At 40.3% G+C, this 16,698-nt stretch overlaps 1 protein-coding gene across 6 annotated transcripts in view; it reads right to left on the bottom strand.

Moving 5' to 3' along the window:
- Window positions 1-16,698, bottom strand: part of LOC124307408 (fasciculation and elongation protein zeta-2-like) — a 396,278-nt gene extending 379,580 nt beyond the window's left edge. For 2 of the 6 annotated variants that reach the window (XM_046769057.1, XM_046769055.1), the window contains exons 1-3: window positions 16,590-16,698; window positions 15,876-16,008; window positions 15,266-15,341 (exon numbers count right to left, since the gene is read on the bottom strand). In XM_046769057.1, coding sequence (XP_046625013.1) covers window positions 15,266-15,341; window positions 15,876-15,959 — 160 coding nt within the window. In that variant the 5' untranslated portion in view covers window positions 15,960-16,008; window positions 16,590-16,698. Of the gene's footprint in view, window positions 1-14,719; window positions 14,765-15,116; window positions 15,183-15,265; window positions 15,342-15,875; window positions 16,009-16,239; window positions 16,267-16,589 lie in introns of those variants that run through there. The other 4 variants (XM_046769056.1, XM_046769053.1, XR_006908791.1 and 1 more) reach the window with 3 other exon arrangements.

The following is a 16,698-nucleotide window of genomic DNA, read 5'->3' as shown; positions in this document are numbered from 1 at the left end:
AAAGAAGAGGGTCGCTCGGTAACAAAGAGAACTATCAACAAAAAAGTTGAAAGTGCTCAAAGAAATACACGAGAAAAAAAGCTGATTTCGAAGAAATTAATAACCAGGCGAAGTCCGTTCATCGAGCATAGTGGCGAAGAGAAGCAGTTACTAAAACATTACCGTTCTCAAAAATGTATCTCTACCTATCATGTTGTACCGTTTTATAATTTGTGATACTTTTTACTGGCAAAAACTGTTACAAGGGTTACCTAACGCACATCTGGATGTGTATTATCGCGCAAAACCCTCCCGGGGTACATCTGACCCCGATGTTCCAGAAAAACCGATTCACAACCTATGTTAAGTTAACTAGTCAAGTTACTTTCTCGTCTATTTCTTCTTATCTACGTAACGCGTATAACACGAGCTACGAATACAATCAACGAGGAGAACTGTCGCAACATACCAACAACGAGGACCACTGGCGCCTCAAGGGACCAATTTCTTGGCAATTGTTTATGTACATGCATGTGTATATGTATACTTATGCATGTGTATATACATATATACACATATTGAGAACTAGATTTTTACAATAAACACAGAGGTTTTAGTATATTCGCATACGGATTTCTGTGTATAGGTATACTTGAACTAAAATATCCTTATCTCTAATACGGAGTTCTTCGTAATTCGCATTTGTTCTCGTAACCCAATGTCCTATAATACATACGATGGCAAAAATCTAGATCCAACTTAACTGAGTCTCAAAGCCCTGTTGACATAAAAGCAGCTATTTGATAGAAATTATAGTTTATAGTTTACACAGCCCATTGCATGATATTTCATTATAAATACATATGTTTCAATGTATTTAGAAATAATTTATCAAATGTACAGAGGTCATGTGCAAATAATAAATGAATTCGACCGCAGTTTGATGTATTCATTGGAGCTTTAACAATAAATTTGAGCTTTGTTACTTCTTTTATTTTATTATGGATAATCAAAAACATTTCCGACTATTCGTGCTGTGGAAGCATGGGGATTAAACCAAATGTAGCAAAAGATTAGAAACAGTGTATGTAGAGTACAGGTATTTTTCTAATAATGCAAACACGTGCCGCTAGCTTAGTTTTGACATATCTAGAATACCACGCCTTGCGAATTAGCTTTCCAGACGGAGATGAATGATGAATTTTAAGGACTGCATTATCGTTGTTGAATGCTCTATGCCTCATGGGAAACAAAAATCTGTAACGATAAAATTGATGCACCGGATCATCGTCGACTTTAACTTATGAAATGTCCTACCATTTTCGAACACCTCCAACCATCCTATTTACCTATATTACTGGATTAGCTATGATATGAAAAGAGTAGAATTATTCATTTCGAAATGGGATTCTATTCGACGCGCACTCGATGTATTCCATAACATTAGTATTCATAATTATTCCAACAACTTTTCATTTGCTCTTTCGATCTTGAATTTTCATGGGCAAAGAATCGAAACGCTGTTTTAGCTGGTCGCAAGTGAAATATCTGCGTTGGGTGGAGGAGCAGAATTTATTTTTCGAAAAGTATTCGGATGGAAAAAAATTCAGAGTCACTGTAATACATCACGGATGCGCCAATTTTGAACGAGATGAAATGGATGCTTCGTATATGAGACAGTATTTAACGCTGCGTAGTGATTTAAAGACCTAAAAAGGTGATAGGGAAAGAAAGAACCACGCTTCTTAACACTTCGAGTGTATTTTAACACACATTTGAAAGATACGAGCAAAATTTTTCATCATCCAACTGTCGCAGAACGGCAGCGTTATCAGCTGACCCGTTAACTGAAGGATATATCTTCAGTCAACGACTGACCATCGAAGGGCCTGACCGCTTGTGTCTGGAATCGGCAGGAGAGATAAAGTGCGTATTTCTTGTATGAAATGTGAAAACTAAAATCATTGTACATCATATCATATCATCATACATCATACATCGTACATCATCATACCTAGTATTACAGTTCGAAACCAAAGTTTGAATTTTCGGATGTTCGGAAAGTGACGTCACCAATCTAAAATCGGCTAGCCGAGTTCCTCAGTCTGGTAACAACCGCGCAGTAGAGCGGACCGTTGAGAGTCGCGCTCCGCAAATTTCGAGTACCGGGTTCTCAACCTCCCGGATCCCGCGCTTCGGGTCCGCTACGCGGTGAAACTCGACTTCCAGGATAAGCGCTCCGTGGTTCCTGGTTCATGTTTACAATAAATTATTTCAATTCGTTTTTCGCGCAACCCCAAATTCGGTACCTGTCAGTCCGCCAATAAAATTTCTCGACTTCCAGGATAAGCGCTCCGTGGTTCCTGGTTCATGTTTACAATAAATTATTTCAATTCGTTTTTCGCGCAACCCCAAATTCGGTACCTGTCAGTCCGCCAATAAAATTTCTCGACTTCCAGGATAAGCGCTCCGTGGTTCCTGGTTCATGTTTACAATAAATTATTTCAATTCGTTTTTCGCGCAACCCCAAATTCGGTACCTGTCAGTCCGCTAATAAAATTTCTCGACTTGCAGGATAAGCGCTCCGTGGTTCCTGGTTCATGTTTACAATAAATTATTTCAATTCGTTTTTCGCGCAACCCCAAATTCGGTACCTGTCAGTCCGCTAATGAAATTTCTCGACTTCCAGGATAAGCGCTCCGTGGTTCCTGGTTCATGTTTACAATAAATTATTTCAATTCGTTTTTCGCGCAACCCCAAATTCGGTACCTGTCAGTCCGCTAATAAAATTTCTCGACTTCCAGGATAAGCGCTCCGTGGTTCCTGGTTCATGTTTACAATAAATTATTTCAATTCGTTTTTCGCGCAACCCCAAATTCGGTACCTGTCAGTCCGCTAATAAAATTTCTCGACTTCCAGGATAAGCGCTCCGTGGTTCCTGGTACATGTTTACAATAAATTATTTCAATTCGTTTTTCGCGCAACCCCAAATTCGGTACCTGTCAGTCCGCTAATAAAATTTCTCGACTTCCAGGATAAGCGCTCCGTGGTTCCTGGTTCATATTTACAATAAATTATTTCAATTCGTTTTTCGCGCAACCCCAAATTCGGTACCTGTCAGTCCGCTAATAAAATTTCTCGACTTCCAGGATAAGCGCTCCGTGGTTCCTGGTTCATGTTTACAATAAATTATTTCAATTCGTTTTTCGCGCAACCCCAAATTCGGTACCTGTCAGTCCGCTAATAAAATTTCTCGACTTCCAGGATAAGCGCTCCGTGGTTCCTGGTTCATGTTTACAATAAATTATTTTAATTCGTTTTTCGCGCAACCCCAAATTCGGTACCTGTCAGTCCGCCAATAAAATTTCTCGACTTCCAGGATAAGCGCTCCGTGGTTCCTGGTTCATGTTTACAATAAATTATTTCAATTCGTTTTTCGCGCAACCCCAAATTCGGTACCTGTCAGTCCGCTGATAAAATTTCTCGACTTCCAGGATAAGCGCTCCGTGGTTCCTGGTTCATGTTTACAATAAATTATTTCAATTCGTTTTTCGCGCAACCCCAAATTCGGTACCTGTCAGTCCGCTAATAAAATTTCTCGACTTCCAGGATAAGCGCTCCGTGGTTCCTGGTTCATGTTTACAATAAATTATTTCAATTCGTTTTTCGCGCAACCCCAAATTCGGTACCTGTCAGTCCGCTAATAAAATTTCTCGACTTCCAGGATAAGCGCTCCGTGGTTCCTGGTTCATGTTTACAATAAATTATTTCAATTCGTTTTTCGCGCAACCCCAAATTCGGTACCTGTCATTCCGCTAATAAAATTTCTCGACTTCCAGGACAAGCGCTCCGTGGTTCCTGGTTCATGTTTACAATAAATTATTTCAATTCGTTTTTCGCGCAACCCCAAATTCGGTAGCTGTCAGTCCGCTAATAAAATTTCTCGACTTCCAGGATAAGCGCTCCGTGGTTCCTGGTTCATGTTTACAATAAATTATTTTAATTCGTTTTTCGCGCAACCCCAAATTCGGTACCTGTCAGTCCGCCAATAAAATTTCTCGACTTCCAGGATAAGCGCTCCGTGGTTCCTGGTTCATGTTTACAATAAATTATTTCAATTCGTTTTTCGCGCAACCCCAAATTCGGTACCTGTCAGTCCGCTAATAAAATTTCTCGACTTCCAGGATAAGCGCTCCGTGGTTCCTGGTTCATGTTTACAATAAATTATTTCAATTCGTTTTTCGCGCAACCCCAAATTCGGTACCTGTCAGTCCGCTAATAAAATTTCTCGACTTCCAGGATAAGCGCTCCGTGGTTCCTGGTTCATGTTTACAATAAATTATTTCAATTCGTTTTTCGCGCAACCCCAAATTCGGTACCTGTCAGTCCGCTAATAAAATTTCTCGACTTCCAGGATAAGCGCTCCGTGGTTCCTGGTTCATGTTTACAATAAATTATTTCAATTCGTTTTTCGCGCAACCCCAAATTCGGTACCTGTCATTCCGCTAATAAAATTTCTCGACTTCCAGGACAAGCGCTCCGTGGTTCCTGGTTCATGTTTACAATAAATTATTTCAATTCGTTTTTCGCGCAACCCCAAATTCGGTACCTGTCAGTCCGCTAATGAAATTTCTCGACTTCCAGGATAAGCGCTCCGTGGTTCCTGGTTCATGTTTACAATAAATTATTTCAATTCGTTTTTCGCGCAACCCCAAATTCGGTACCTGTCAGTCCGCTAATAAAATTTCTATAACTTTACAATCTTCTCATAATCTTGTTAATCAAATATGTCGATAAAAAAATTATATTAAACTTTACACGGTATGTTTGGTTTGTTCTCATCCTGAAAATATTTATTAGCATTCGAGGTATAACTCGAGGTGGTTGGCGGTGGTCGTTGGGGGTGGTTAGGGGTGGTTGCGGGTAATCGCGGTGATTCAGGAGGAGCGGGACGAGGATTTGTGCTCGGTGAGTAAAACACTTTTATAATATTTGCTGGCAATTGTAATTATATTTTATCTAAAATATTACAAACTAGTCATGTTTACATTAAATTATTTCAATTCATTTTTCGAGCAAGCACATATTCAGTAGCTATGAATAAGCTTATACAATTTATTATATTATTGATTAATAAATTGATATTCTCATAATATTTAATGGCAATTGTAATTATATTTCATCTGAAATATTACAAACTTCTCACGTTTACAATAAATTATTTCAATTCATTTTTCGTGCAAGCACATATTCAGTAGCTATGAATAATCTTATACAATTTATTAAATTATTGATTAATTAATTATTATTCTCATAATATTTAATGGCAATTGTAATTATATTTCATCTAAAATATTACAAACTAGTCATGTTTACATTGAATTATTTCAATTCATTTTTCGAGCAAGCACATATTCAGTAGCTATGAATAATCTCGTACAATTCATTATATTATTGATTAATTAATTAATTACATTGATCCTTACACAATATTTTTGATGTGTTCCTATACTAAAAATATTCATTACTATTCCAGGTATTACCCGAGGTGGTCGGAGGTGGACGAGGAGGAGGACGAGCTGGACGAGGAGGAGGACCAGGTGGACGAGGAGGAGGTGGGGTGGGTCGTGGGAGAGGACCTCTCCTCTCCTCAGAGGAGGGGAGGGGGAGGGGCAGGGAAGGGGGAGAGGTGGGCGGGGAGGGGGAAGGGACGGGAAGGGAAGGGCAGGGAAGGGGGAGTGGTGGGCGGGGAGGGGGAAGGGGCGGGAAGGGGGGGGGGGGTGGCGGGGAGGGGGCGGGAGGGAGGGAGGGCGGGTGGAGGGAGAGAGTGGAGGACGGATATTGATGCAAGCCCGTTACAGTTAATAGAGCAGTACACCCCCCCCCCCCCCCCCCCCCCCCGCCCTCCCGCCCTCCCGCCCTCCCTCCCTCCCACCCGCCCTCCCTCCCTCCCGCCGCCCTCCCCTCCGCGCCCCGTCCCTTCCCATCCCTTCCCGTCCCTTCCCCCTCCCCGCCCACCTCTCCCCCTTCCCTGCCCCTCCCCCTCCCCTCCTCTGAGGAGAGGAGAGGTCCTCTCCCACGACCCACCCCGCCTCCTCCTCGTCCACCTGGTCCTCCTCCTCGTCCAGCTCGTCCTCCTCCTCGTCCACCTCCGACCACCTCAGGTGATACCTGGAACAGTAATGAATATTTTTAGTATAGGAACACATCAAAAATATTGTGTAAGAATTAATGTACTTAATCAATTAATTAATAATATAATAAAGTGTACAAGATTATTCATAGCTACTGAATATGTGCTTACACGAAAAATGAATTGAAATAATTTATTGTAAACGTGACAAGTTTGTAATATTTCAGACGAAATATAATTACAATTGCCAACAAATATTATAAAAGTGTTTTACTCACCCAGCACAAATCCTCGTCCTCCTCGTCCTCCTCCTCGTCCACCTCCGACCACCTTCAACCACCTCAGGTTATACCTCGAATACTAATAAATATTTTCAGCGTGAGAACAAATCAAAAATAATGTGTAAGGTTTGATTTAATTTTTTTATCGACATATTTTACCAAAAAGATTATGAGAAGATTGTAAAGTTATAGAAATTTTATTAGCGCACCGACAGCTACTGAATTTGGGCTTGCGCGAAAAACGAATTGAAATAATTTATTGTAAACATGAACCAGGAACCACGGAGCGCTTATCCTGGAAGTCGAGAAATTTTATTAGCGGACTGACAGGTACCGAATTTGGGCTCGCGCGAAAAATGAATTGAAATAATTTATTGTAAACATGAACCAGGAACCACGGAGCGCTTATCCTGGAAGTCGAGAAATTTTATTAGCGGACTGACAGGTACCGAATTTGGGGTTGCGCGAAAAACGAATTGAAATAATTTATTGTAAACATGAACCAGGAACCACGGAGCGCTTATCCTGGAAGTCGAGAAATTTTATTAGCGGACTGACAGGTACCGAATTTGGGGTTGCGCGAAAAACGAATTGAAATAATTTATTGTAAACATGAACCAGGAACCACGGAGCGCTTATCCTGGAAGTCGAGAAATTTTATTAGCGGACTGACAGGTACCGAATTTGGGGTTGCGCGAAAAACGAATTGAAATAATTTATTGTAAACATGAACCAGGAACCACGGAGCGCTTATCCTGGAAGTCGAGAAATTTTATCAGCGGACTGACAGGTACCGAATTTGGGGTTGCGCGAAAAACGAATTAAAATAATTTATTGTAAACATGAACCAGGAACCACGGAGCGCTTATCCTGGAAGTCGAGAAATTTTATTAGCGGACTGACAGGTACCGAATTTGGGGTTGCGCGAAAAACGAATTGAAATAATTTATTGTAAACATGAACCAGGAACCACGGAGCGCTTATCCTGGAAGTCGAGAAATTTTATTGGCGGACTGACAGGTACCGAATTTGGGGTTGCGCGAAAAACGAATTAAAATAATTTATTGTAAACATGAACCAGGAACCACGGAGCGCTTATCCTGGAAGTCGAGAAATTTTATTAGCGGACTGACAGCTACCGAATTTGGGGTTGCGCGAAAAACGAATTGAAATAATTTATTGTAAACATGAACCAGGAACCACGGAGCGCTTATCCTGGAAGTCGAGAAATTTTATTAGCGGACTGACAGGTACCGAATTTGGGGTTGCGCGAAAAACGAATTGAAATAATTTATTGTAAACATGAACCAGGAACCACGGAGCGCTCATCCTGGAAGTCGAGAAATTTTATTAGCGGACTGACAGGTACCGAATTTGGGGTTGCGCGAAAAACGAATTGAAATAATTTATTGTAAACATGAACCAGGAACCACGGAGCGCTTATCCTGGAAGTCGAGAAATTTTATTAGCGGACTGACAGGTACCGAATTTGGGGTTGCGCGAAAAAAGGAATTGAAATAATTTATTGTAAACATGAACTAGGAACCACGGAGCGCTTATCCTGGAAGTCGAGAAATTTTATTAGCGGACTGACAGGTACCGAATTTGGGGTTGCGCGAAAAACGAATTGAAATAATTTATTGTAAACATGAACCAGGAACCACGGAGCGCTTATCCTGGAAGTCGAGAAATTTTATTAGCGGACTGACAGGTACCGAATTTGGGGTTGCGCGAAAAACGAATTGAAATAATTTATTGTAAACATGAACCAGGAACCACGGAGCGCTTATCCTGGAAGTCGAGAAATTTTATTAGCGGACTGACAGGTACCGAATTTGGGGTTGCGCGAAAAACGAATTGAAATAATTTATTGTAAACATGAACCAGGAACCACGGAGCGCTTATCCTGGAAGTCGAGAAATTTTATTAGCGGACTGACAGGTACCGAATTTGGGGTTGCGCGAAAAACGAATTGAAATAATTTATTGTAAACATGAACCAGGAACCACGGAGCGCTTATCCTGGAAGTCGAGAAATTTTATCAGCGGACTGACAGGTACCGAATTTGGGGTTGCGCGAAAAACGAATTGAAATAATTTATTGTAAACATGAACCAGGAACCACGGAGCGCTTATCCTGGAAGTCGAGAAATTTTATTAGCGGACTGACAGGTACCGAATTTGGGGTTGCGCGAAAAACGAATTGAAATAATTTATTGTAAACATGAACCAGGAACCACGGAGCGCTTATCCTGGAAGTCGAGAAATTTTATTGGCGGACTGACAGGTACCGAATTTGGGGTTGCGCGAAAAACGAATTAAAATAATTTATTGTAAACATGAACCAGGAACCACGGAGCGCTTATCCTGGAAGTCGAGAAATTTTATTAGCGGACTGACAGCTACCGAATTTGGGGTTGCGCGAAAAACGAATTGAAATAATTTATTGTAAACATGAACCAGGAACCACGGAGCGCTTATCCTGGAAGTCGAGAAATTTTATTAGCGGACTGACAGCTACCGAATTTGGGGTTGCGCGAAAAACGAATTGAAATAATTTATTGTAAACATGAACCAGGAACCACGGAGCGCTTATCCTGGAAGTCGAGAAATTTTATTGGCGGACTGACAGGTACCGAATTTGGGGTTGCGCGAAAAACGAATTGAAATAATTTATTGTAAACATGAACCAGGAACCACGGAGCGCTTATCCTGGAAGTCGAGAAATTTTATTAGCGGACTGACAGGTACCGAATTTGGGGTTGCGCGAAAAACGAATTGAAATAATTTATTGTAAACATGAACCAGGAACCACGGAGCGCTTATCCTGGAAGTCGAGAAATTTTATCAGCGGACTGACAGGTACCGAATTTGGGGTTGCGCGAAAAACGAATTAAAATAATTTATTGTAAACATGAACCAGGAACCACGGAGCGCTTATCCTGGAAGTCGAGAAATTTTATTAGCGGACTGACAGGTACCGAATTTGGGGTTGCGCGAAAAACGAATTGAAATAATTTATTGTAAACATGAACCAGGAACCACGGAGCGCTTATCCTGGAAGTCGAGAAATTTTATTGGCGGACTGACAGGTACCGAATTTGGGGTTGCGCGAAAAACGAATTAAAATAATTTATTGTAAACATGAACCAGGAACCACGGAGCGCTTATCCTGGAAGTCGAGAAATTTTATTAGCGGACTGACAGCTACCGAATTTGGGGTTGCGCGAAAAACGAATTGAAATAATTTATTGTAAACATGAACCAGGAACCACGGAGCGCTTATCCTGGAAGTCGAGAAATTTTATTAGCGGACTGACAGGTACCGAATTTGGGGTTGCGCGAAAAACGAATTGAAATAATTTATTGTAAACATGAACCAGGAACCACGGAGCGCTCATCCTGGAAGTCGAGAAATTTTATTAGCGGACTGACAGGTACCGAATTTGGGGTTGCGCGAAAAACGAATTGAAATAATTTATTGTAAACATGAACCAGGAACCACGGAGCGCTTATCCTGGAAGTCGAGAAATTTTATTAGCGGACTGACAGGTACCGAATTTGGGGTTGCGCGAAAAAAGGAATTGAAATAATTTATTGTAAACATGAACTAGGAACCACGGAGCGCTTATCCTGGAAGTCGAGAAATTTTATTAGCGGACTGACAGGTACCGAATTTGGGGTTGCGCGAAAAACGAATTGAAATAATTTATTGTAAACATGAACCAGGAACCACGGAGCGCTTATCCTGGAAGTCGAGAAATTTTATTAGCGGACTGACAGGTACCGAATTTGGGGTTGCGCGAAAAACGAATTGAAATAATTTATTGTAAACATGAACCAGGAACCACGGAGCGCTTATCCTGGAAGTCGAGAAATTTTATTAGCGGACTGACAGGTACCGAATTTGGGGTTGCGCGAAAAACGAATTGAAATAATTTATTGTAAACATGAACCAGGAACCACGGAGCGCTTATCCTGGAAGTCGAGAAATTTTATTAGCGGACTGACAGGTACCGAATTTGGGGTTGCGCGAAAAACGAATTGAAATAATTTATTGTAAACATGAACCAGGAACCACGGAGCGCTTATCCTGGAAGTCGAGAAATTTTATCAGCGGACTGACAGGTACCGAATTTGGGGTTGCGCGAAAAACGAATTGAAATAATTTATTGTAAACATGAACCAGGAACCACGGAGCGCTTATCCTGGAAGTCGAGAAATTTTATTAGCGGACTGACAGGTACCGAATTTGGGGTTGCGCGAAAAACGAATTGAAATAATTTATTGTAAACATGAACCAGGAACCACGGAGCGCTTATCCTGGAAGTCGAGAAATTTTATTGGCGGACTGACAGGTACCGAATTTGGGGTTGCGCGAAAAACGAATTAAAATAATTTATTGTAAACATGAACCAGGAACCACGGAGCGCTTATCCTGGAAGTCGAGAAATTTTATTAGCGGACTGACAGCTACCGAATTTGGGGTTGCGCGAAAAACGAATTGAAATAATTTATTGTAAACATGAACCAGGAACCACGGAGCGCTTATCCTGGAAGTCGAGAAATTTTATTAGCGGACTGACAGGTACCGAATTTGGGGTTGCGCGAAAAACGAATTGAAATAATTTATTGTAAACATGAACCAGGAACCACGGAGCGCTTATCCTGGAAGTCGAGAAATTTTATTGGCGGACTGACAGGTACCGAATTTGGGGTTGCGCGAAAAACGAATTGAAATAATTTATTGTAAACATGAACCAGGAACCACGGAGCGCTTATCCTGGAAGTCGAGAAATTTTATCAGCGGACTGACAGGTACCGAATTTGGGGTTGCGCGAAAAACGAATTGAAATAATTTATTGTAAACATGAACCAGGAACCACGGAGCGCTTATCCTGGAAGTCGAGAAATTTTATTGGCGGACTGACAGGTACCGAATTTGGGGTTGCGCGAAAAACGAATTAAAATAATTTATTGTAAACATGAACCAGGAACCACGGAGCGCTTATCCTGGAAGTCGAGAAATTTTATTAGCGGACTGACAGGTACCGAATTTGGGGTTGCGCGAAAAACGAATTGAAATAATTTATTGTAAACATGAACCAGGAACCACGGAGCGCTTATCCTGGAAGTCGAGAAATTTTATTAGCGGACTGACAGGTACCGAATTTGGGGTTGCGCGAAAAACGAATTGAAATAATTTATTGTAAATATGAACCAGGAACCACGGAGCGCTTATCCTGGAAGTCGAGAAATTTTATTAGCGGACTGACAGGTACCGAATTTGGGGTTGCGCGAAAAACGAATTGAAATAATTTATTGTAAACATGTACCAGGAACCACGGAGCGCTTATCCTGGAAGTCGAGAAATTTTATTAGCGGACTGACAGGTACCGAATTTGGGGTTGCGCGAAAAACGAATTGAAATAATTTATTGTAAACATGAACCAGGAACCACGGAGCGCTTATCCTGGAAGTCGAGAAATTTTATTAGCGGACTGACAGGTACCGAATTTGGGGTTGCGCGAAAAACGAATTGAAATAATTTATTGTAAACATGAACCAGGAACCACGGAGCGCTTATCCTGGAAGTCGAGAAATTTCATTAGCGGACTGACAGGTACCGAATTTGGGGTTGCGCGAAAAACGAATTGAAATAATTTATTGTAAACATGAACCAGGAACCACGGAGCGCTTATCCTGCAAGTCGAGAAATTTTATTAGCGGACTGACAGGTACCGAATTTGGGGTTGCGCGAAAAACGAATTGAAATAATTTATTGTAAACATGAACCAGGAACCACGGAGCGCTTATCCTGGAAGTCGAGAAATTTTATTGGCGGACTGACAGGTACCGAATTTGGGGTTGCGCGAAAAACGAATTGAAATAATTTATTGTAAACATGAACCAGGAACCACGGAGCGCTTATCCTGGAAGTCGAGAAATTTTATTGGCGGACTGACAGGTACCGAATTTGGGGTTGCGCGAAAAACGAATTGAAATAATTTATTGTAAACATGAACCAGGAACCACGGAGCGCTTATCCTGGAAGTCGAGTTTCACCGCGTAGCGGACCCGAAGCGCGGGATCCGGGAGGTTGAGAACCCGGTACTCGAAATTTGCGGAGCGCGACTCTCAACGGTCCGCTCTACTGCGCGGTTGTTACCAGACTGAGGAACTCGGCTAGCCGATTTTAGATTGGTGACGTCACTTTCCGAACATCCGAAAATTCAAACTTTGGTTTCGAACTGTAATACTAGGTATGATGATGTACGATGTATGATGTATGATGATATGATATGATGTACAATGATTTTAGTTTTCACATTTCATACAAGAAATACGCACTTTATCTCTCCTGCCGATTCCAGACACAAGCGGTCAGGCCCTTCGATGGTCAGTCGTTGACTGAAGATATATCCTTCAGTTAACGGGTCAGCTGATAACGCTGCCGTTCTGCGACAGTTGGATGATGAAAAATTTTGCTCGTATCTTTCAAATGTGTGTTAAAATACACTCGAAGTGTTAAGAAGCGTGGTTCTTTCTTTCCCTATCACCTTTTTAGGTCTTTAAATCACTACGCAGCGTTAAATACTGTCTCATATACGAAGCATCCATTTCATCTCGTTCAAAATTGGCGCATCCGTGATGTATTACAGTGACTCTGAATTTTTTTCCATCCGAATACTTTTCGAAAAATAAATTCTGCTCCTCCACCCAACGCAGATATTTCACTTGCGACCAGCTAAAACAGCGTTTCGATTCTTTGCCCATGAAAATTCAAGATCGAAAGAGCAAATGAAAAGTTGTTGGAATAATTATGAATACTAATGTTATGGAATACATCGAGTGCGCGTCGAATAGAATCCCATTTCGAAATGAATAATTCTACTCTTTTCATATCATAGCTAATCCAGTAATATAGGTAAATAGGATGGTTGGAGGTGTTCGAAAATGGTAGGACATTTCATAAGTTAAAGTCGACGATGATCCGGTGCATCAATTTTATCGTTACAGATTTTTGTTTCCCATGAGGCATAGAGCATTCAACAACGATAATGCAGTCCTTAAAATTCATCATTCATCTCCGTCTGGAAAGCTAATTCGCAAGGCGTGGTATTCTAGATATGTCAAAACTAAGCTAGCGGCACGTGTTTGCATTATTAGAAAAATACCTGTACTCTACATACACTGTTTCTAATCTTTTGCTACATTTGGTTTAATCCCCATGCTTCCACAGCACGAATAGTCGGAAATGTTTTTGATTATCCATAATAAAATAAAAGAAGTAACAAAGCTCAAATTTATTGTTAAAGCTCCAATGAATACATCAAACTGCGGTCGAATTCATTTATTATTTGCACATGACCTCTGTACATTTGATAAATTATTTCTAAATACATTGAAACATATGTATTTATAATGAAATATCATGCAATGGGCTGTGTGAACTATAAACTATAATTTCTATCAAATAGCTGCTTTTATGTCAACAGGGCTTTGAGACTCAGTTAAGTTGGATCTAGATTTTTACCATCGTATGTATTATAGGACATTGGGTTACGAGAACAAATGCGAATTACGAAGAACTCCGTATTAGAGATAAGGATATTTCAGTTCAAGTATACCTATACACAGAAATCCGTATGTGAATATACTAAAACCTCTGTGTATACCTCTCTGTATACATGTATATACACATGCATAAGTATACATATACATATATACACATACATGTACACAAATAATCGCCAAGAAATTAGAAACACTCACAACTTGTCGCAAAAACAGTAAAACGTAAGGTTATTAATATACAAATTACACAAGCGCACCATAAAACGTGGCAAGGGTAATCCTAGTGCAGTGATTGTATAAACTGAAGAAGTATACATTTACATATACGTGATATAAATTAATAGACTAGAAAAAAGTATTTAGAGAGCTTATCTAATTCCGATCTTGTCACAATAGATCATTAACATAATCAATATACGGTTAAAGCTGTATTACCTACATTCACAATTAGAGATAATATTTTTTATCCATTTTTATAGTTATTTAATTTCTTGTACAACAATTTTTCAAACTTCACCGCAAAATGCCCAACGAGTTCTCGTAGTGCAAATACGAGTCCAATTACCTTACAGATGGCATCACATTGATTTTTGCCTTCTCGCGTCGAGTTATAAATACAGAGAAATCTCAATGAGAGCTTATTTCTATAAGATTTATTGTAGTGCTATATGAAAGCACAATGGCAAGAAGAGAGGAGCAATCTGCATCTTAATAAATCTTTTCTTCTTTATACGTAGCACAGCGATGTCACGTCGGAGGATATGTACTAGTGGATCACTAGGTGGGGCACAGAACTGAAACATAATTATGTTGAAAATCTTCAACATCTCTTACAGAAAGTAGGTACGTTGCCAGACCTTATATACCAACAATGAATATTCATAGAGGTACATTCATAAATACTTACAAAAGTAAGCTAATATTTTACCCGCAATTGCTTGTTACTGATAACTTGATATGATTACAATTTGGTTTATTACGGTTTACTTATTTTCAGACAATCCTGAAGTTGTATTCCAAGTTTTTCTAAAAATTCATCGCCTGAATAACATTACAAACTTCAAACTCATGATAATACCTGGACCGTGAAATATACAAGTATTTATCTCGCACGGATTCAAGACAAGGTGAAAGAAATCAACCCACTTTTCAATATGTAGTCCGTTAATAATGTGGGCACCGTTGGACTATCCTCATTAATATCCTTTCATACTGAAAACAAAAACATATTAATAATTTCGAATGAAGTTATTAAGTCATTGTTGGTACTGTTACCAAGAACTTGTAAAACTTACTCTTAATGAGGACTTGTAAAGCTTGATTATCAGGTGGGCCACTGTCCATGTGATAAGGTATCACTGTTGTCAAATACTGTAAATTTCCAATATATTTTTGTCAGGTTAGAAACGTATCTCATAGGTCTAACAAGATTGACAAAGTACTAATCAGACTTTGCTCGTAAATCTAACATGCCTACCTCGGAATCTTGTATGGATCTATGCTGCGGCAACGGGCTATTACTATTTTGTATTTGGTTTCTCTTCTTTGTCACCCTACCCTATCCTACCCTACCCTCCCCCCCCCCCCCCCCCCCCAACGAGCACCCTGCTGCTATTACTACTACTACTCCTATTACTACACCTACTCCTGATCCTACTCCTACTTCCACTCCTGATACTACTTATTCACCTGATCCCACAGCTACTCGAGGTTCTACTCCTGATCCCACACCTACTCCTGATTCTACTGCTGATCCTACACCAACTCCTGATTCTATTCCTGATCCTACACCTACTCCTGATCCAACTCCTGATCCTTCTTTTATTCGTACTTCTACTTCTACTCCCACTCCTACTCCCATTCCTGATCCTACTTCATCAAATACTATAATGATGTTAAACTCACCGAGCACAAATCCTCGTCCTCCTCTTCCACCGTGTTCTCCTCGTCTTCCTCGTCCTCCTCCTCGTTCAGCTTGACTGCCTCCATCCACCGCTAACTACCTCCAACGACCACTGCTAACCACCTCGGGTTATACCTGGAATAGTGATAAATATTTTTCGTATAAGAACACATCAAAAATATCATGTAAGGATTAATATAATTAATTAATATGTAATAAATTTTATTAGCGCATTTGAAGCTACTGAACATGTGCTTGCGCGAAAAATGAATTGTAGTACTTTATTGTAAACATGACAAGTTTGAAAAATTCTAAATACAATGTTAATGCAATTACCAATAAATATTATAAAAATGTTTCACTCACCGAGCACAAATCCTCGTCCTCCGCGTCCACCTCGTTCTTCTCATCTTTCTCGTCCTCCTCCTCGTCCACCTCCAACCACCGCCAACCACCGATAACCACCTCGGATTATACCTGGAACAGTAATAAATATTTTCAGTATAAGAACACATGAAAAATATTCTGTTCGGATTAATATAATTGATTAATTAATTAATATGTAATACATTTCATTAGTGCATTTAAAGCTACTGAATATGCGCTTGCGCGAAAAATGAATTGGAATAATTTATTGTAAACATGACAAGTTTGAAATATTTTAGATGAAATATAATTACAATTGCCATCAAATATTATAAAAATGTTTTACTCACCGAGCACAAATCCTCGTCCTCCTCGTCCACCTTGCTCTCCTATTTTCCTCGCCCTCCTCTTCGTCCACCTCCGACCACCACCAACCACCGCCAACAACCACCGACGACC

Source organism: Neodiprion virginianus, chromosome 6 (genome assembly GCF_021901495.1).
Source record: "Neodiprion virginianus isolate iyNeoVirg1 chromosome 6, iyNeoVirg1.1, whole genome shotgun sequence".
Lineage (NCBI taxonomy): Eukaryota > Metazoa > Arthropoda > Insecta > Hymenoptera > Diprionidae > Neodiprion > Neodiprion virginianus.
The sequence above is the reverse complement of the archived record's forward strand: the minus strand, read 5'-3'. Positions and strand labels throughout refer to the sequence as shown.